This window comes from Aythya ferina (assembly GCF_964211825.1).
Source record: "Aythya ferina genome assembly, chromosome: 4".
NCBI classification, from domain to species: domain Eukaryota; kingdom Metazoa; phylum Chordata; class Aves; order Anseriformes; family Anatidae; genus Aythya; species Aythya ferina.
In genome coordinates this window covers 44,243,088-44,264,704 of record NC_140300.1, presented here as the reverse complement: position 1 = coordinate 44,264,704, position 21,617 = coordinate 44,243,088, and the positions used below count along the sequence as shown (strand labels likewise).

General features: G+C 35.8%; 1 protein-coding gene across 3 annotated transcripts in view; it reads left to right on the top strand.

Annotated features, from left to right (window-relative positions):
• LRBA (LPS responsive beige-like anchor protein) overlaps positions 1–21,617 on the top strand; it is a 390,502-nt gene that overhangs the window by 77,843 nt on the left and 291,042 nt on the right. For all 3 annotated transcript variants that reach the window (XM_084516786.1, XM_084516785.1, XM_084516787.1), the window contains exons 27-31: positions 350–477; positions 807–914; positions 2,375–2,546; positions 3,168–3,612; positions 12,998–13,131. In XM_084516786.1, coding sequence (XP_084372912.1) covers positions 350–477; positions 807–914; positions 2,375–2,546; positions 3,168–3,612; positions 12,998–13,131 — 987 coding nt within the window. The remainder of the gene's footprint in view (positions 1–349; positions 478–806; positions 915–2,374; positions 2,547–3,167; positions 3,613–12,997; positions 13,132–21,617) is intronic.

Genomic DNA, 21,617 nt, shown 5'->3' with positions numbered 1-21,617 from the left:
TCTTCCTTGCTAGCCTGTGAAATTTAGCTTCTTCACCTTTCCCAGCTCATGAGATTGAATGCATGGTAAAATTTCAGTGAGGGATGAAAAAAGAATGTAATAATGCTAACGTAATAACTTTGAAGCATTCATTAGATATAACTTATGTGTTGTAATAGTTGAGTATTAATTATTGATGTATTTTGAGCATTGTTTTGCAACTATGTAAAACTTCTGGAAGCAAAATATTTTTACTGATGTGCTTAAACTTTATAGCTTAAGTAATAAACAGATGTATTATATATCTCTGTAAGAGATATAGAGAATACTGTTTCCCAGGGTAATTCCTAACATTTCTTTTCCCTTCAAGTATGTGCAGTAGCAGTAAGAAATTGCTTGGAGTGTCAACAGCATGCACAGATGAAGCCTGTTGGAGACCTTGCGAAGAACCAAAAAACAATGCAGGGCTTTACAGGAACAGGAAAATCCACAGCAAAGGTAAATATGTGCTCTACAAGAGCACATTGTAGAACACCAAAGTTAATAATCATTACTGTGTGAAGAGGGATAGACTTTTAAATTTATAACTGTACTACTGATACTTGAATAGAGCTGAAGAACATGAACACATATAACCTTCCACGGTGAAATAATTTTGTCACAAGAAATTTCAGATTTCTGTTTTCCCTTAAAATATGAAATGCATTTGTGACTTTGTTCTTCTAGTTATGATAATATGATGTACAGTGGGGATTTGTACATGCTTGATTGTTCATAGAATGCTTTTAAAAACTGATTTTGAAACAATTGCGCTTTTTTTAAAATAGAGTCCAGTGGACATTGTGACTGGCGGAATTTCTCCAATACGAGACCATGACAGACTTCTGCAGGACATGGATATTAATAGACTTCGAGCAGTAGTTTTCAGAGATATAGTGAGTTACAAATTATGTTGTACCTAGACTTCTATTTGCTACATGCTTGCTGTGTTATGCAGTTGTCTGAAGTTGAACTGACTCTCTGGAATTCTGCCTATGGCTTTCAAGACTCCTGTATGTTAAATATGTTGTTTCTAGTACAAATATATTCTTCCACATGCTGTACATAGACAAATTGTTTATATATGCTATGTATCAGGAAGATGTTTATGTATACTTTTTGATGAGTATCTTTCTAGGTAGTTATGACTTAGAGGCCATCTGTAATTCCTTTATGTCCCCTCAGAGGAATCAATTTGTGTGTATGTGCTGTATATATGCATATGCTTTTTCGGCTTGAATCGACTAAAAATAACTTTGCTGTATGTCAGCAACTTTATAGCTGATATTGAGGAAATTGAGATTGATTGCTAAAAAAAAAAAAAACAAAAAAAAAACCCTCTGTAAGCAAATACAGTAGCTACAATGGCTCTGAGTCATCAGCCACAAGCTGGTATGCTAGAACTTAGTTTACAATATTTAGAGTATTTAGCAAGTATAATGAATGACCCAATGGCTTTTGTGCTATCCAGAATAGTTTGGATAGAACTATTGTTTTTCACACTTACAGGCATTACTGATTGAAACAAACTTCATTCAGTACAGTATCACTGTTCAAAAGAGTAATGAATAGGTAGTTAATCGTCTGTACTGGTGGCAACTAAAATAATCCTAACAATGCAATTTTCAAAATTGAGCACATCTTATATTCTCACTTTTTTTGTTTTAAAAAACAATAATTATGTCTGTTCACATCAGGCTGCATAGGTCTTTCCTGTCTTTCAGTAGGAGTGACTGAGTACCCTGAAGAGGCACTTGGAATAATTCACGTTAAAATGTTGTAGAAAGATTTAAAAAAAAACAAAACCTTGAAAACGTTATACCAGTAATGCCAATGCGTATTTGCCTCATTTGTTTAAATTTAACATATTCTACATCCAAATGGACAATCTGAGGATGAAATAAAGTAACTTGGATTCTGGAACTTATTCCACTTCCTTCACTGATATATAATAATTTAGAAATACTTTTTCAGTTTTCTTGACTACACTTGTCTGGTACTATTTCAGCAAATGTTAATATCTTGGCAAATATGAGTAATCATGCAGTAGAGGAAACACCTGTAAATAAAGGGGACCTAGTCCCTGCACTAAGTGGAAGCATGTAGTCAAAGCACATAACCTTAGTCAAAGTTGTCATATATGAAAAATGAAGGGATTAGTGCCACTTGAATACAATTGCTGTATTCTCCAGCTTTATGGGTGAGGCAAATTGTGACTAGAGAATATTGTTCTTCCATTGTTGACATATCAGCTTACTTTCAGTCTGTTTATGGTAGCGCTGGGCATACTTTACAGAAAAATAAGCATGCTGCTGAAATTGTAATAGAAAATCTGTGTGTGTGTCCTTTTCTACAGGAGGATAGTAAACAGGCTCAGTTCTTGGCTTTGGCTGTTGTATATTTCATTTCTGTGCTCATGGTTTCAAAATACAGAGATATTCTGGAACCCCAGAATGAAAGAAGACCACCGAACCATAGCCAGTCGTTCAAGGAATCAGAGAATGAAAATAATGGAACTCCTGCTACAGGTGAAATGGTCGTTATTTGGCTAAATGTAGTAATGTGGCTGATGCATCTTAAATTTCTGTAGAAGGCCACTTCAGATTGTACAGAAATATATGCTTTATTTATAACCGCCTAAATAAATAACATGGAAGTATCCCATTTCCCTCTTTCTCTTCTGAGAAGAATCTTATAAATAAATAGAGGTGTGTAATCTCACTGAAGTAGCTAAGCATTCATGAATGCTTATTGCAGAAAATTGCTACCTTGCTTAAGGTCAAGCATGCATAAGTGTAGACTGGCAGTTTTTTGTGTCCACTGGAAGACTGTATTTTTCTTTCTGCTGCTACTCGTTAGGGCAATCAATTCATTTTCATTCTTTGACTGAGTCAGTATTTTCTGTTTCTTTTTTCTCAAATTTTGGGTGTTGAGACTTTTTATGCTTCTTAGAAATGGGAAGGATTTTCTTCTGTTTCAAGTTTCATATTAAATATTTAAATACTAAATCTGTAGGTAGGCAAGAGGAAGTAGTTATAACTGTGTTATTTCCTTTGTCACCTATTAGTGTTAATTTTTTAGGAGCATTGTAGTGAATCCAGTCGTGTTAATAATGAACTTCAAATTTGTTCTGTCTCTGGTATGAACAGATGTGGAAAACCCATCTGCTGCTCTCACTGCTTCAAGTTCAGCCTCCACTGAAGTTTCAGAAAGTACAGCATCTTTACGAAGAAGGGACTCTGGTCTTGGGGAGGAACCAACTTCAGGGCAAACAAACAGTTCAGTTGGTGGTGTTGAAGCAGGACCTCTGAATGTCAGTGCAGGTCCAGATGCTATCAGTGAAGTACTTAGCACTCTCTCATTAGAAGTAAATAAGTCTCAAGAGGGAAGAAATGAGACAGAAACTGAAGATAGTAAGCCCGCAACTTCTGTGCCAGCTGCAAAAAATGTTAATGTAAAAGACATCCTGAGAAGCTTGGTAAGCACACCAGGTGATGGAACAGGAGTGGATCCTGCTCTTCTGCCACCAGCCTTCCTTGGAGTACTTGGTGATGGAGGTGCTGAGCATCATGTGCAGTTCCATTCCTTTGACAGGTAATGTAACTTCTAAAATATTTGGACTATTTCAGTTTGGTTAAGCTATCTGGATGGAATAGAAAACAAATCACAAATAGTTTCAGCAGATCTCACGTACAGTGTCATCTAGTACTTAATATAATCAAGATGCTCTGATACTTAAGTAGAACCGTTGCCTACAAAGCCCACTGACCTCAAATGGGTTCACCATGAAGATACTGTGGTATTCTCTACTATTCATGGGATGTTTTGTTGTGCTGGAAAACGACTTGTAATTGGGTTATACTTGAAAGTCACAAAGCCATCACTTTTTTTTTTTCTTTGAAAAGTTGACTATTCTGTCTCCATGCCTGTTACAGGTCAGAAGCAAGTATGGTAAGAGGGCCAAGAAATTGTCTAGAAATGATCACAAGAGTAAAAGAAAAGATTGAGTGTAGGCTGCTCTCTTGTCTTTCCTGTTTTCCTATTCCTAACTGCAGCACTTTCAGATGTTTTTTGCCTCCTTTATCCTCTGCTCTGCATAGTGTTTGTTAACTCTCCTCTCAATTGTCTCCCTCTCCCTATCATCCTCCCTCATGATCATTGTGCTCTGACATTTGAAGTGTCTATGTATTCCAGTGACATACTTACCAAATCTTGATAGATGAGGTGCATTTATTCAAGCAGATAGCTTTTAGAAATACCAAAGATAGACTGGTGCTTCTTCAGGAGAGTGCTTTACATTTGGAAAAAAAAAAAAAAAATCCGAGTGTTCTTTTTTTTTTGCTGCACTATCAGGTGTTATCTCTCTTCATATTAATGCTAACTGTAAGACAGAGCAGATGAAATATCTGCAGGGTGAAGACTGATACAACAAATCAATGATATATCAGGATAACTGATGAATAAACTTCTAGTTTAATGCTGTCATGTGCCACTTGAGAAGATACTCAGCTCATTAGCTTCCTGACTACATTTTTTCCCAGTTTGAAGAAGAGAAACCATACATTTTTTGTTTCCTAAATTAGGAATTGGCACAATCTAATGAGTGCTGCTGTACTGTGCACATTTTTTTCCCGTGTTTTTTAAAACTAACTAAAATTGAAGTTGAATAATTTCAATTATGTGTAGATTAGCATGTGCATTATCACATACCTACATGTATATATAGTTTCTGTTACTGTGGGCCTGCGAAAGAATATTGGCCTAATAATAGCTAACAAATGGACTGAGAACAATGGAGGTAATCAGCTAGGTGTCCTTCCACCAGTGCAATACTCCCATACTCCTTTATGAAAATGCATCTGTCTTCTGCCAAGGGCCTACTTCAAATCTTTCAGGCTTCATTCAATAGATATATCCCTAGCCTCTTAGATTTGCTGTGTTATTGTAATAGCTAGAACCCTTTTTTCATTTTCTTTTACTTTAATAAACGTTGCCTTTCTTAATACTCAAATGTACAGTGGATTTAAAACAGGCATTTATTTTTCTTTTAGATTGAAATCCCTCTTTCTTGATGATCATTTTGGTGCCCTCTACATCACAATCTTATTAGCTCATCTTTTCACAAGTATAATAAGCCATATTGTCTTTTACTATTATCGTCTTTTACCTCTACAGGATTTCCAAAGACAGTAAAGAAAAAAAAAAAGAAAAAAAGAAGCAATCTCATGATATTCCTGCCTCTAGCAAAGCCTTAGTCATATCCAGAAATTGTGCAGTGGATCTGGAGGGAGGGTACCCTTGTTACCAGTATTTGATCTCCTGGTTATTGATGGATATCCTTTGGCTCTAATGTCTTTGCAGTCCATGGCTGCTGTGCTCAAACTAGCAAACTTAGATGACTGAAGAAAGAAGTGCAGCTCTGCCAGTGGTATGCTACAGCTGTCTAACATGTCTCCTCAGCTCAGATCTCTGTATTGCTAAAGGGGGAAGAGATGGTGCTTGTTTTCTGGCTAGGAAGCTTACAGGTGGTGTGTGCTAGCTTATGGTCCACTTGCTCTGTCTCAAAGTAAACAATGTGTTCTGCTCACAGTGCTGAACAGGAGGAAACGTTCTGGGAGCAGTAGGAGGATGGAGGCAGAAGGGGCAAATGGGGAGAACAGAGATACTGAATTACAACTTAGTCTCTCTGTCCCTACTGCTTTTAGCACTTCCTTATGAATACCTGTTGTGCTCTTTAAAACAACTGGGCAATTGATGTGAAATAGCATGCAATTTTAGTCTCTGACACGTGTTTGTCCTCAGGAAATTCTTATGGTTTGTTGTTGAATGATAGATATAGGAACTGTGAAAAAGTTGGACTGTGGTGTAATTGGATTTGGTGAAGCAAGTCACTGAAAAGTTGAACTGCTTTCTGGTTTGCCCTTCTACCTTTCCAGTCTGTCTCCACACTGTCCCAGATGGACACTTCTCTCCTTTTCCCACTTCCAAAGTGCCAGCCAGCCATTTTAAATTGCAACTCTGAACACTGCTTAACCTTGAGACAAGAACAATCTGATATTTACTCTATCAGCTACAGAAAGGGAAGTAGTTTGGTGAAGGAATACATACAGACATGTGAAAGGAGTGCTTGGAATTGTGATAGTGGTGCGTAGACTGAAGCAGTATGGCAGCAGCATGCTTGTGAATGGGAGAGCAGAGGGCAAGCAGTTTTGTAGGGGTTTATGTGGCCCCATTGACTGCTCCACACCAATGTGAGGGTATTACTTGTCTTTGACTTTGTGTGGTTAATGGGAGGGGCTAACTATGTGAGGAGAAGGTCATGAACTAGTATAAAATATTTTGTCCATCAGCATTTGCATGTGACCTTGTTAAGTCAGTGGTTCTTTGTTTCTCAGTGGCTTACTATTTCATTTCATTCTCTTTATGGGCCTGTCAGGTAGACAAAAGTGTACTTAATGATGTAGAAGTCTTATCCCTAGACAATTATAATCTGGTAGTGACATGCACAATCTTGCATCTCTGGTAAATAAGTTGATTTGTGACGAGGCATATTGCTAGCTAGTAAATCAGCTAATCAGAAAGATAGAATAACTGCATATATGAAATATTTATATTTAAAATGATATATAGAGAAAAGTTCCATGACCACTTCAAAGTGCCGATATCTTTAGGTAGTGTGACTCTGCTTAAAATACAAGTTTATGCTCTGAAATGACAGCACAGTATTTAGTGACAATAGCATGAAGGAACCAGCAAAAGAAAAACCATTTACAGGAGGTTGTAAAAGAGCTGGAAATAATAGCTTTTATCTCTGGGATACACAAAAATACTAAGAGTATGTAGGGAAAGTTTGGAAAAACAAGCTTTAGGGTGCTCTCTAACTTTCTGTGATAGTTTAAATATACTCTGATAGCAAACAAGGTCCATGAGCTACTGTTTAACTTGCTTTTCTTTAAAAAACAACAAAACAAAAAAATCACTTCGGTGAAAGTTGTTCCCATCTAGCAGTTTACCAGTGGGGTATCTCTGGGAATTTCAAAGCATCTCTCTGATCCTGCATTTATCTCAGGAATGCTGTGTCAGAAATCAAAACTCTCCTCATATCTTAAGGATTATCAACTTCCCAGCCATAGCTGGAGAGTATACAGTAACAGCTCTGTGAGTGAAACCTAACTGAAAGGCTGCCAGGTTGCAAGCCTTTGCAAACAACTAGGTGTGTGTGTTCCTTCCCATGCCAAAAATCTCCCCCTTATCTTATGTGAAGATACAATCTTGTGATTAGTGGGTGCCAAGGGTTTATCGTGATGAAGTTCAAGACTCGCATTGGCTTTTTCCCAACATCCCCAGGGACATGAATTAATGTTCCAGTTTCAGTGGGTCCTACAGCAAGAGTTTTCTTACTTGGCCATAATCTTGTAGGAAAAAGGGGGGACTAATGCAAGCAAATTTAAATAAAATAGCAATAAAAATAACCAAAGCTAGGATTAAAAAAAAACAAAAAAACAAAAAAAACAAAAAAAAAACAAAACCAACAAAACAAAACAAAAAAAAACACAGAAATTTCTCATTAGTTAGTCTAAGAAAAAACATAATCTATAGCTTGCCATTTTTGTTGTGCAATGTAAAATAAGAACTTTGGTCTCTCCTGGCTTCTCTTGCTCTTTGTGGAACCGCTCGATAATCGTGTCATTATAGGAAGCTGATGCTGAGGGTTCTGAGGAATATAGGCTCTTAAATCTGCGGCTAAGCTGTAACTTACAGAATAGGTATGTTAATAAGCTTGTTTATCTTTTTTGGAACATTGTCTGTGAGCTGCTTAGCTTGGCTCCATCAGCATTTGTGTTAGTCATTCAGTGATATGCCTGTGCCTTTGTAATGGTTAATTGAAGTATTTCGCTTAAATACCAAATTTGTCTTTATATGGAATTAATACATGTAAAACGTCAGTGATTTGGGCTTCAAGTGTAGAAGGAATGAAGTAGTTGTTTATAATATTGAGGCTACCAGGCACAAGTGGGGACAGAATATGAGAATGGGGAATCTGTAGATCAAGGTGCAGGCAGTTACGAGAAGCTCAGCTCCTTTGGCTCCCCAAAAATCTGCATTCTGCAGGAGCTGAAGAGGCAACTGTTTGAAGTCTTTTCCCTGCCAAGCTGATTTTAAAGCTTCCTCACAAAATGATTGTATTCTTTTTATCATCTTTTCCCTCTTCCCTCCTCCCCCCTCCTCTGATCTCTCATGGTTTTGAGGCTCTCTTATTCTTCCTTTCTCCTTGGGTATTTCAAGGGAGACATAAGAGAATGGGTATTATCTACAGAGAGCAGAGCCTATAGAATGACACTGACATGGCAGGCTGCTTTCCTGGCTCACAAAGTAGAGGTAAAATTAAGTCTCTGATCCTCTTTACTGGTCTTTTGCTCATTGCTTAGGAGCCCTGCAGTGGTCATCGTTCTGGTAGCCTTGAACAAGATGAACTTCTTTTGGTTTTGAAGGAAAACCATTATTCCTTAGGGAAACAGACGAAACTCTCACCTGTATTGCTGTTCAGCACTAAAAAAAAAAAAAATGGAATGCTGAGATTTAAATCCATATAAATTCCTGTATGTCAAGAGGAATTAGAGGTCATGTAATTTTTTTTTAAATTATAGTGAGGTCATCAGTTTGGCCTGGCCCATGTTGTATTAGGAATATTTGTCACAGTCCCAAGGAAAATCTGTAACTTAAAATATATTTAAGATTAATGGCAGATTTGCCAACTTCGAAAGAATAAACATTTGGGAAAAATGTGCTCAAAATTTAGGAGATAATTATAGTTATTTTGTATTTTTATGTTGAAACAAAAATCAGTGATCTTAAACAAGAAAGCTTTCAATAAGTAAATCCTTATAGAATTTGGCAGAATAGATCATTATTGTGTAAGCCTTTGTCTGTGATGGAAGTCAGTGTTCAGCTCAGTGGTCTGTGCTCATTCAGCAGTGAATAATTGTCTGCAACACGAAGGCTTCTTACACTTCAGCATAATTGGGACTAATAACACACTGACCTTCTGGCTAAGATGTATTTATGGTGGCTAGTTCTCACTATGCCTGACCTACGTTTATCAGTTCACGTGCTGTAAATTCCTACTTTAGACCTTAAATTTGATTTTAAATTAAAAAAGGAAAACATCTGATAGTCACATGAATGAGGCAACTAAAGTTGCATTTTACAATAGTGCTGGAGGTCGGCTTGAAACACATCTTAAGAATGTTTTTGTGCTTTTTTTTCTGGATTATATTATTTCTTCTTTATCTGAATATTATGACAATCATGTCATAATTTATAAATGCAACCAGAAAGTATAGAGTTAACTGAAATGATGCAATACTTTAAATGTAAAGGAATAAAATATATTGATGGTTTTCTGCCATATAACATGTCAGTAGCCATGTATGAGGTTGCTTAGTGTTTGTTGTTGTTCTGATGAAATTAATGCATGATTACAGAAGTTTTAAAAACATTATTTTTGTAGATCTACTGAAACATACTGCAAGGCCACCTATTTATGAATATTCTATTTACATATGTAGCAATTTTTAACTTTTTAAGAAGTACTTATTAGATTAGCTACAAAAAACAAGTCTTCTCTGTACTCTTTGAAAGCAAGTGCCCTGTTTGATAGAAGCTGAAAGCACGTTAATTTCTAAGATATTATTTATTAAAATGATATATTTATTATATTTACCACAGTTTGTTTATTGCAATATTTATCTGTGATTTTTCACTGTCATACGTTTTTGTGCTAGTAACGTTAATTTTACTTACATTAGCATTTAAATAATCATGTAAGAAAATTCTGTTTGAGCAGTTACATTTATACCTAAATATTGAGGAAAAAAAATGTTGGTCAGTCATGCGGTTCAAGATGTACATTACAATAAGTAAACTTTACAACAATTAATTCAGTAAAATAATTAAGTTGCATCAGTGTTCTACTTCATTGTTCTTGCAATATTTGAAGGATTTTCGAATGAAATGATTTTGGCAACTGGCGAGAAGACAGAGGGAAAGTACATACAGGGCTTGGGATTTCTTTACATTATATTATTGGACAATACTTGGCTCTTCTTTTTGCTGTGTGCTTCAAATTGATGCTTTGGAGAGGGAAACGAACCTTTTCCAACCTTCGTAGGTTTAAAGGTGAGAAGGTATGCAAAAGACTAGATGGCAGAAAGGACTATTTTGGTTATTCACTGCTGTCTGTCACAGTGAAGAAAAAAAGTAGCCTCTCTAATTCCTTTGCTTCAATGTACCTCTCCTTTACTAGCTGTACAGGATCTGGCAACTTATTGCAAGTGCTCCCTCAGTGCAGCTACACTTAAGCATGCTGAAGGTCAGTAGGAGTTTACAGGAAGGAATGATAATATATAGTGTTATGTCAGAAACAGCACAGAAAATGGAAAACTGTTATAGTTGGGATTTCCTTTTGTCTCCACTGATTGCCAGGTACAGAGGAGCAATGTTAAGGTAACAGATCCATCTGTACACAAGCTTCCGTACTGCCAGTCCTTACTGACTTGTGCTGTGAGGAGCTTCTTGCGGTAATGCTGTCCCTGGCTAAAACTCCTTGATCCTTCAAGCATGTTCATTTCTGCGTTTCCCTCCAAAAGGGGGAGACATGTAATACCTGAAACTAGAAGAATTTCAGCCAGTTATGTATGTATAATACATTTAAGATGTAGGTCAGAGCTGGCCTTGAAGTCTTTTAATATCAGCTGCTTCAGAGTTGCTGGGGCTCTTAGTGGAATCCTGCAGTAGGATGAGTAGTATTCATGGACATTCAGGGGACACGGCCGTTCTGATTTGATGTTTTGAGAGAATTGTGCTGGACTTCAAGCCCTAGAAACAGAAGGCCTTCTAACTGTAAAAGAGACCCTAGAAGGTTACCTTGTCTTCCAGTTTAATTTTTTTTATATTAATTATATATATTTTGGCACTAGAATTTGTCACTAAACATTCTCCCATACCACCTTGTATCAGATATAATTGTGGGTGTATTTCTTAGCAGCAAATGGATATTTGTTTCTGTAACTTAGTGGATATGCAAAGAAATGTTTTCATCTCATGTATTAAGACCACATACAGTCCAAATCAGTAGACACATACCTGTTCAATTTGGGTTAATATTATTGGTCAGTATTTCTTGAATTGGGTACAAGAACTTAAAATCGGTAAAGGAATACACCTGGATTTCAGTGCTGCATCGTGGATATTGGGGAAATATCCAGATGTTTATTGTGTGGATGCATCTTCTTTCTACTAAGTAAACTTGCATTAATTTCTGAACCCCTTTGAGATATTTGAATGTGCATTACAAAATTGCAGTAACGGCTTCCAGACAGCTAATATCACAGAATATCGAGCAAAATATTCCCTTGTTGTACCTGGGTAATGCAAAATTAATTAGTAATGTGAATATAATTTAGAAGTCAATCTGAAAAAAGGATTTTTTTTTTAGATTGCTGTTTTGGGGACACTGCCATGAACATATCAGCAAAATTCATGGCTTAGGCACAGTATCCTGACTTGGGGCTCAGGTGTTGTTGCTTCTATTTTTTTAGCGTATAGTTAACATTAGCAGTCACCCTTATAATGATGTGACATGTACTACCTCCCAGTATGGCGGCTGCCTACACCTGCCATTAAGAAGGGTTGATTTGATCAGTAACATGGTCTAGCTTCTGTGACATCCTTTGGATGAACAAGGGAGTCAAATAAACATCCATTCTTTTCTTTTTTTTTTTTTTCATGCTAGCAAGTATGATTTTAAAAATACTGGGCAGAACTTTTTTTGATTATTATCACACCTGAATTTGGGTCAAGTTTCTAAGTTACTTTATTTAGAAAATGAATATTTTAAAGCTATTAAGGGAATTCTTTCGGTGTGTAGTTATAGTACTGTCAACAAAAGATGTGATTAAATAAATTGAATGTTGAAGACTTTCGGCTTACGGTTAACACCAGGTAATTAAAAGTAAGCGCTGCTGTGGGAGTGCATTATATATCAGCTGTACTCTTTACCTCATTAGCTGGGTTTTTGCATGTTTATGGAGCTAACTTGCAATTAAAAATGCCTTTAACGTATGCTTAACAAGGCCTTTTAGGTATTTGGAATAAAGTACTACAGTTTAATTGAAATTGGTATAGCATAAATAGATGTGTTCATAACATATGAGATAAATCTCCATGCCTAACTTGTCACTTTGCATCTTTTCCTCTTGTATAATCTTTAGTGCTGACTATGAGGCCTGAAATTAAAGTTACATAAAAAAAAATGGAGATTCTCTCTTCAACTCCGAAAAACATTTTGACTTATCAATCAAGTTTTCCTTATGTAACAAGTTATACTCAAATTTATGTTATTAGCTATATTAGTATTTTCATATATTATTATATTAGCTGTATTTGGGAGTTGTGTGTAAATGTTAGTAGGTGCACCTACTAACATTTCTGAGATTTCTGAGATTGCTGGGTGATCTATATATATGAACTATAGTAGATCCTTCTTTGATTAATATTCAGTTTTGCATTAGAATACCAGTAGGAGTATACTGTCTAGGCAACCCTCACTGTTGACTGTGTCTCTGTTTTCATTGTGAATCCTGCGATATCTTTTGTAAGTAAAAAAGCAACTTTTGAAGTTAAAAGCAAATCTTGGGAAGCTAAGATGATAAATAAAGCCTACTTGCAAGTCAGTTATCCTGCTGAACCCTGTAATTATATGTTTGTTTCTCAGTGATTTTGAGAAAGTGGATTAGATATTAAACTTCCATTGAAAACTAAACCACAGTGAAGTGTCCTTCAGGTTAAGAGACTGCCAAAGACAATGACAGAAGAAAATAGAGAGGGAACAGTAATTTGGCAGGAAATGGAAATATATGTCCTAGATCTTGTGTGAACCTTCATACAGTATGATTTGTCAACTTTTTGTCTTCTGTAGGAGTGTTGTTGTACCACCGAAGAAATCAACCATTTCCTCTTCTACATCTGCTATGGGTATTCCTGCAAATGCTGTCAGTGTGGTTTCTTCTTTGGATTCAGCCCAAGCCCTAGATTTGTCAGGAGAATCTCCTGGTGAGTAAAGATTAATTAGATAACAAAAACCTCAGCCCTTCCACGCTTGCTTCCCCTTTCCCCACCATCCATTTGAACACAAATGAACAAGTTTTTGTTCTATGTTCTTCTAATCAAGGTGAGTTTTTCAGTATGTATCCGGGTATTAAAACAGGTGAGAACAACTGTTTTTCAGACATGAAGTCATTAGTTGTTTTCAGTGGTAATACTGATTTGAATACATATATTAGCTGCCTATATATCTGTCTATTATCTGTCTATATGTGAGTCTTGCTTATATTAAGAACATTAATAATTATTGCTCGTTAAATTTTCTTATTGGGTAGTGTGTCGATCTGGGAAGATTGTATTTCATACTTTTTTTTTTTTAAACTACTGGAGTGTATGTGGTATAACATGTCCTAAATTATCAGGTCAGATAAAAGGGCCTTAGAGACCTCTGTATCCTGCGTGCTACGTTGTCTGTATCTTTGTTATATGCTCTCATATAGCAGCTTGCAGGCCTACATTTGGTATCTGTGTATCCAACGAAGACTGGTACCAGATACTTTGCAGGAAAATAAATGTGACTCTAGGTTAAACTGGACCAATTGTCAGTGACATTATGTGGGTTCATGGATATAAGATTTCATTCTTTTGGATGTGTTGTGATCAGTTATCACACAGATGGTTTTATTCTTAGTTTTGACGCTGTAGATACACAGAAGTTAAAAAATAAATAAGGAAAAACAAACTAAAAAGCAACCCCAAACCCTTCTGTTCAAAAAGCAATAATTTATAAAAATAATGCTCTATTTAAAAAATGAAACAAAACTTTTTAAAAGATTTTTTTTCTTTGGGGAGGGGGGTTACTCCTTTTACCTCCTAGCCAAACAAATGTAAATGTGTGATCCCATTAATGCAGTATAATTATAAAATTTCTCAAACAGATAAAGAAAAACAGGTATGCTAAATTAACTCACATTTAGTGTAAATACAACATAACTTTTTTTTGTTACATAAAATATATACTTATTTATAAATTGTAGGGTATGTGTCCAAGGATATATTTGTTAATGATTAGTAAGGCTGGAAATTATATAGAAGTGCTTCCAATAGCTTTAGCCTGAGGTCAAATTCAATGTTGATGCTGAACTAATTGCTTTGGACAGGTTTTTCAGTGGGGACAAAATTGAGTACGTTGTTTATAAGCAAGTGGTCCTTTGAACCCTTACTCTCTAGTTGTTCCATACGAGATAAATGATGTTTAACCTTATATGCTGTGTCAAAGGCATGCTTTTCTACTTAGCCATGCTTAAGTCAGAAGACTGTGTAGGCTCTCATGACTGTTTGTGCCCATGAAGTTTAATGTCAAGACTTAAAACTGATTTGCATCTTAATCAAGGAAATCTCAATTTATGTCTGATTATTGGTGTTTCTTGTCAGTGTTTGAGCTTCCTGTTTTCTGTTTTTATGATCTTATATCCAAATTTCAAAGATGGAGGAAAGAATGTAATCCATTCTCATGTCCTTTTGTGTCTGGAAGATATTTCTTGTCATTTTTCTCTGCTTCTTACATTTCTTAGGGAAATCACAAAGATTTTGTTCCAGCCAAGATAAGTGAAATGAAAAGCTATTGAAATCTAATACGTCCTTATTCTTTGCAAAAGGGAGAATCCATTTAGTCGCTGAAATCACAGGGGGATAGCACTATGCTAGTCCAGGAGTAATGTTTGGACTAGGAAAATAAGCTGTCTTAAAATGCTAAAGTGGTTTAGGGAAGATTGACTCTTAGCAGCTAATCTGTTTTTAAAGCTATAAAACCTTACCTGCTCGGAAATTGTTGAAAATAATTTCTAGTGCATTAAATTCACGTCTATTTACCCAGGTTAGATATGGGCTTAATTGTTACGATTTCTGAAGTCAGTATTTATTTGCTTTTAATTGAAACAAATCAGATAAACGCTGATCTTCAGTTTCATTTGATCTTTTAAAGAAGCATAGAATAAGAATAAATGTCCTGGTGCCTGTGGAATGTATAAGAAATCCAGACAATAAACAATACTGATGTAGTTTGTAACTGTGTGGCTTCCAGCATGTCTGGAAGTTTTGGCAAAAAATGGACATCTAATCTGAACAGATATGAATAAAAAGAAACTAATCAGGATTAAAAGTATAAGACATGTTTAGACTGGCAATCTAATTAATTAAAAGAAGTAGTGAAGGGATAAATGAAATCATGCCTTAAACCGATTAAAATGTAAGACTGTTTCTTTTTTTTCTGTAGTAAAGTAATGGCATGGAAACAAAAAAAAAAAAAAATAAAAATGGAGATATGGTGTAGTTTACATCTGTGTGGCTCAGGTGAATAGCACACATTTAAATTTAGAGTGTGGTTCCGTATAAGGGCTTTGAACTTATTGGAGTAAGTGAGCTTCCTATAAAAACAACATTAAAAGAAATTTCCCTAAGTTCAAATCATGTTTCTCACTCACTTTTGTCTCCCTGCAGCAGACACTCAATGCTTTGTCCTTATTTTTTCTTTCTTTACAGTTAACATTTATTGTAAGTCTGTTTACTTAATCATTAAGGAAGAAAAAATCTTTTTTTTTAACAGCAGCTAAGACTGGGGATATATGTTAGAGAATGTAAGTTGTGAGCTTTCACATTTTTATATGAAGGCTATTTAAAATATTGCTACTTTTAAAAATAAATTTTAGCTGTGTTTTCTTATGTCCATGTATTTTATAGTGTTTAATAAGCATTTGTTTGATATGTTTTAAAAGTGACTAAGCAGATAAAACCTTTACATATCATGTTCTATTGTGTAGCTTTGAGTTCCTTTACTACAAAACAGAAATTAAAGGAAGATACAGACACTGAAATAAGATTAAACAGCAAATTACAGTGTTTTAGTTGTAATGTTTGTATAAGCATAACTTGGGAATAAGCTTTATGCAGTATGTGAGCATCCTCAATCTGCAGGTGTGATATCAAAATTGCGTGTTGCAGTATCAGTTGGTCCATTTAGTTCCAGAGTCTTCATTCCTGTTTGCCTGTGCTCTGAATTCATCAGCTTCCTTCCCGATGTTTTCTTCTAAAATTTGCATCTTGCCTGTAGCTCAGGGTCCGTGAGTATCTCAGATATTTGACCCTTAAGATTGTCGCGAGCTCACTGGACTTTATATCGAGTGGATGTGACATATCCTGGCCTACCAAAGAGGAAGTGCTGACAAGTTGGAAAGATAACCATCTAAGATCACTGTATATCTCTAATATTTTGAAAGAGGGCAAAAACATGCTTTGGTCTCATACAGTGTGGCCTTTTTAGCACAAGTTTCTTCTTCCTCACTTATTCAAGCCACTGAGGATTTCACAGCACAAAAGGCTTTTCCTCAATACAAATCTGCCCCGTGTGGTTGAAACTTGCCTTTGACTATGCTGCTGATGATCTTTGGGTTGGTCTTCTGCTGGAGTTCTTATCCCAATCATTAAAGATCCTGATAATGGATGGAGAAAATAAAGCCTCTTCACGGCCCATGTTGAGCTGATCATTTGTCTCTTGCAGAGAGAGCATGGTATTGAGCAGAAGAGTGTGATTTACTAGTGATTACCCAAGGTGCAGGAATTTGAGTTGTTTCTTACTTGAATTTACTGTAGTCTAAACATGAGATTGGGGTTTTGCACATACAGTGTCCAGAAGGGCTATTGGAAAGGCAGGACTTGGTGAAGGTTTCTGAGGTATTGTGAATGTGCTAGTGAGATGCTTGTAATTTTGTTTGTCCCTTAGTTTTCTTTTTAAATGTTTCAGTTCCAGTTGTAATGTTCTGAAGTGGCATTAACTTTTTTGAACTCTTTTACAGATTGCATTTGCAGTTTTATGTGATGCTCTGAGCATTTATGTTTATGTACTCGAAGGATTTCATATGTGTATTATTACTGTTTCACTCTAAGGAATGCAATTTTGAGACTTTTCATGTTCAATTTGCTTGCTCAGGTATCATTTTTTATAAAGAGGGAGTATGGAAAGTCTGTAGGAGGCAGGAGTGAATTGCATCTTGTCTGTGCTGGCACTCCAAGTATAGAAAGTGCTGAGAAGTTCAACTCAATTTCTGTTGCTTGCTTCCTCCCTCTCTTACCAGTTTTTGAAGGAGACAGAGAGGGAGGGAGAGAGAGAGAGAACAAAAACACACGCACGGACACTTTTTTTTTCTTTTTTTGCCTCTAAGCCATACAGAGCTGCTAGCAGGATTTCTGCTTCTCCTGAGTAGAGGTGTGGTCTGTTACCTGAAATAATAAAATAAGGCATGAGAAATGCTGCGGTGAAAAAAAAGGAGGTGGGTGCTTAGAAGGAAGCTGGGAATAAGCACTAACATGAGATTTAAAAAAAATGTGATTCCTTTCTAGTCCTACATACAGAAAAATGTAAGTTTTCTCTCACAGCTTGCTTATTTTGCCAAGAAGAATGGTGTTTGATTTTTAGAGAGGTGAAAATAACCTTGAAGTCTTGCTATAGGATAAATTAGTGGGAGACAAGCAAAAGTAAGAAAAATGAACGTGAAGTGAGTTACCATCAGTGCAGTAGTAGTTCAAGAAACTCATTGTACTACAGTAACTATTTCCAAGAGCATTCTGACTTGACAGTACCACTACTTGAAGGCTAGTTACCAAGAATTTAATGATGCTTTTTAAAAATCTTAAATGTTAATGATATGCAATGGAAATGGTTTATCACTATTTCAGTATAAAAACAGATTTAGAACAACTTCACTTTAGAGTGCACCGTTGTTTTGTGAAATCTGTTTTGGTTTAACCTGCAGACGTGTTTATGTAACAGATCCCTTATATTAGCTCGTAAAACCTTTCATTGTATTCTTTCATTTTACACTTCCAGTCCTGGAAGTGTATTTCTGAATGAGCTCATTATTTTACCAGGTACTTGTGTCATAAAGGATATCAATGTATTTCTGTATGCGAGGTCTGTTGTACAAAAATTAAGAAGTGTAGTTATTTAATTGTTTGTTTTTTACCTTGTCCCCATCCTCCCAGACTAAAATATATCATGCACTGCTTCTGTATTGCCCACACGTACTTTATAAGTGCTTATACAAAAACATAAGAATCTTAAAGGATCTTTAACAACATTTTATTGCTAGAAACATTATTTGTTTAGACCCTTGGGGACATTGAATAAACAATAAGGTTTCACTGCAAGGGTGCTAGACAGATGATCTATTTGCATTTTCTTTTATGTTCTTGCTAATGTCTGTAAAACTGTCAGTTTGAAGGAGCCAGTTTATCAGTGAAAGGATAAGGAAGAGATAAGTTGGTTTAGTTCCACATGTTTGAAGTAGCTACTGCACTTACCCACATGTGTGTTGTGGATGAAAATATGCTACTGAAGTATTTTTTTTTTTTCTTTTACTAAAGGCAGAAAAATATTGGAACAAAAAGCCATTGCTGAGTTATTTTTTTTAAAGTACTTTTACGAAACAACAATTGAATACAAAAATTACTATGCACACTAATCACATCTAAAAAAAAAGCTGAAATTCTCACCTGTGATAAATCTGAGATTCACTTTTTAGTGAAATCTATCTGAGTTTGGAATGTGGATTTATGCGATGATAAGCATGAAGAAATATCACTTCATGTGGATGCCTGACTTATGCTTTTGTCAAAATCAAATTATCAGTGCTTTTTTATGTCTGTATTTTATAGTTGATTTTAACTTAAAACTTACTAGTTTTCCACTTACACACTTATAATTGATCATTCTCTGTTATGCACAATTTGTTTTGATTTCTAGAAGGAAAAGTAATGCGCTCTCTGTGTTGTCAGAGACTTCCTTTACCTGCCACCATTTTTGCCAGTGCTATTGTGTGTTTGAAAAAAAATTACCTCTGACTGAGTGCAGGTCTGCTTATTGGCCTCATGATAGCTATTATAGCATTTCATTGTCCTAGCAAGTGTTTTCCTTGATTTTTTTTTCTAATTTTTCCTTCAGTTATTTTGCTTGTGGCCTAAATACTCTGACTCCTGACACTGTGCTGTGCTACTAAAGCCTTATTTATCTATAATGATAAACTGATCCTAGTTTCCACTGTGTATTTGGTGTGGTGGGATTTTAGTTGTATATACTTTTGATGACCTTGACATACCCAGTAGCTAGTGCATTAATGGTCACAGATTTTATGTGTAATAAAAAGCATGGATGCATTAGGTAACAAAATAGTCTGTCTGCATGTTGACTTTCTTATTTTGGAGGCATTGGCTACAATGTCAGTTTTGTATTCTGTTGAACTTCCCTGAGCACTGTGCAGCTTTCCACATATGGGCAGCGTATTGGCGTAAGTCAGTTATTGAACATGTGGACTTAACAGTTTTTTTCAAATTAAAGATACTTTTTTAGTGAGAGCGGAGATGCTGAGCATTAGGGAGAAAGCTGTGAATTACAGTTGAAGTTACTTAGATATAAAAGTTATCATTAAGATCAATTGTTTTCAAGTCTCAGCCTAACAGGCAGAGGGGAAAAGGTGTTGCACGTATTTAGGTTACAAAAGTGTGTGTGTCAAAAAATCAATGTCAGTGGCTATGCAGTATCCCACAAACAATTTGAGTCTTTTGAACAACTGAATCGTGGCTTCTCCCTTTCTGTGGCCTTTGTTTTCCTTTTCTGTAAAACAAACTCTGTTCTAATTTTCAGCACATCATTTGAATGCTTTTCCTTTGGGAATACCGAAAATGCTTTTTGGTGATTTGACTGGGTGAAACTTGATTTTTTATTTTTTATTTTTTAAGGCATTCTATCTATGAATGCTAGTTAGCAGCAGTAGTTTAAAAGTTAAGATTGAAAAATACTTGCAGAATCTAGCTATCCTCCTTGAAATTTTCAGAAATATATCTGTTTTTCCATGATTATATGAATTATTTTGGAAAGAATGCACAAAAATTAAAATTCTACCTTACTTTCAGCCAACGTTTTGTTCCCTACTTTTTTTGGTCCCTCATTCTGTATGGCCTATCTGAGTTTCTTTCTGACCTCATCATCCCATACAAATGTCAAAATAAGAGCTCAATGGTCAATTTAGGAAATGGGTAAGCAAATGACATTCATAAAGATACGTCCTACCTATGAAGAAAAAGAAATAAGAACTTTTCAGCAGTTTGATGCATTGGTTGAATTTTTTAGTTTCTGTGTTGCCTTTGTAACAAGATTAGAGAAAAACATCTTTACCCACACTGAAAAAATACATTCTTGAGGGCAAACTGTCTGCAACTGTTTTGGAGCAGAAGTCTGAAATTTGGCAGGAGAAATAACCGCAATATTAAGGACATGTCCTTTGCCAACCTTTTACAAATTTATTCCACTTCAGTCAAGTAGAAAGACGGAGAAATTGTGATTGACGCATTTTGGTAGACATTTTCAAGATCTTAATAACATATTTCAGAAAGGTTGCATTTAGCTCAGTTTGTGCCACTGGAGATGGGGTGATCAGGATTTTTTTTTCTGTAGTTGTAATTCTGAGAGGGGTCAGGTCTTTGCTAAGCTAGATGTGAGAACTGAAATGATTGAACTCTTTTCTTTCATGCTTCCCCCCGCCATCCCACTCCAGCAGCACGGGAATCTGAAACTGGCGAGGTGAGAGGAAAGAGAATAGGACAGGGCCTTAAGTTGGGAAAAGATAGGATTGCAGATGGACTAGAAGCAGTCGTGCTCCTGGGAAATGCACAGAAATCTGTCTGCTAAGATTCATTCCTTTCTATAGTTTGGAATGCAATGCAAGATTTGTGAGTTTCACCATTCCTATCCTGTCAGCAAATATCTGTGAAATCTCTGGCTGTCTTGCTTACCCCCTCTCCATCATTGCTAATACCAATCCATACTGCAGTATGAAGTTCGTGCTTCTCTTTATATACTGAGCAGAAGAACTTAGTATTTACAGATTCCTACCCTGCCGCGTAGTGTCAATGTGACATAACAAAATTGCATTTTTTTTTTTGTAAGTGTAGGATACATAAATGACAGGCTTTTCTATCAACCTTTGAATAATTGATGTGGCCAAGTTAATAACACATAAATGAGGTTATACCACTGCCATCGTGCTAATGATGCTGGCAGTGCAATGGAGAATGTTGTCATAGCTGTCTTCTCAGAATCCTGGTGTGGCAAAAACTTAAACTAGACTCAAAGAAGCTCGATGATTTTGTGTTCTGCCTCAATTTTACATAAGTTTTCACCTAAAATTATAAAATATATATATATTTTTTTTAACTTAAAATTGGATGAGCTCTTCTGGTAACCGAAGGATGCTATAAATGTTACTGTTGGCTTTATATTAATCTGTAAATTATATTAGTAGTAGCAGTATAACTTAGTACTTTAAGGGTGTATTAGGTATGTAAGACATGGTGTGCATTCCCTGCTTGAGGCTGTAAGTGTTCTTAAATTTATTCAGTCAGAATCATAGCTGATAAAGACAGGACGGATCACTGCAGTTTAATCT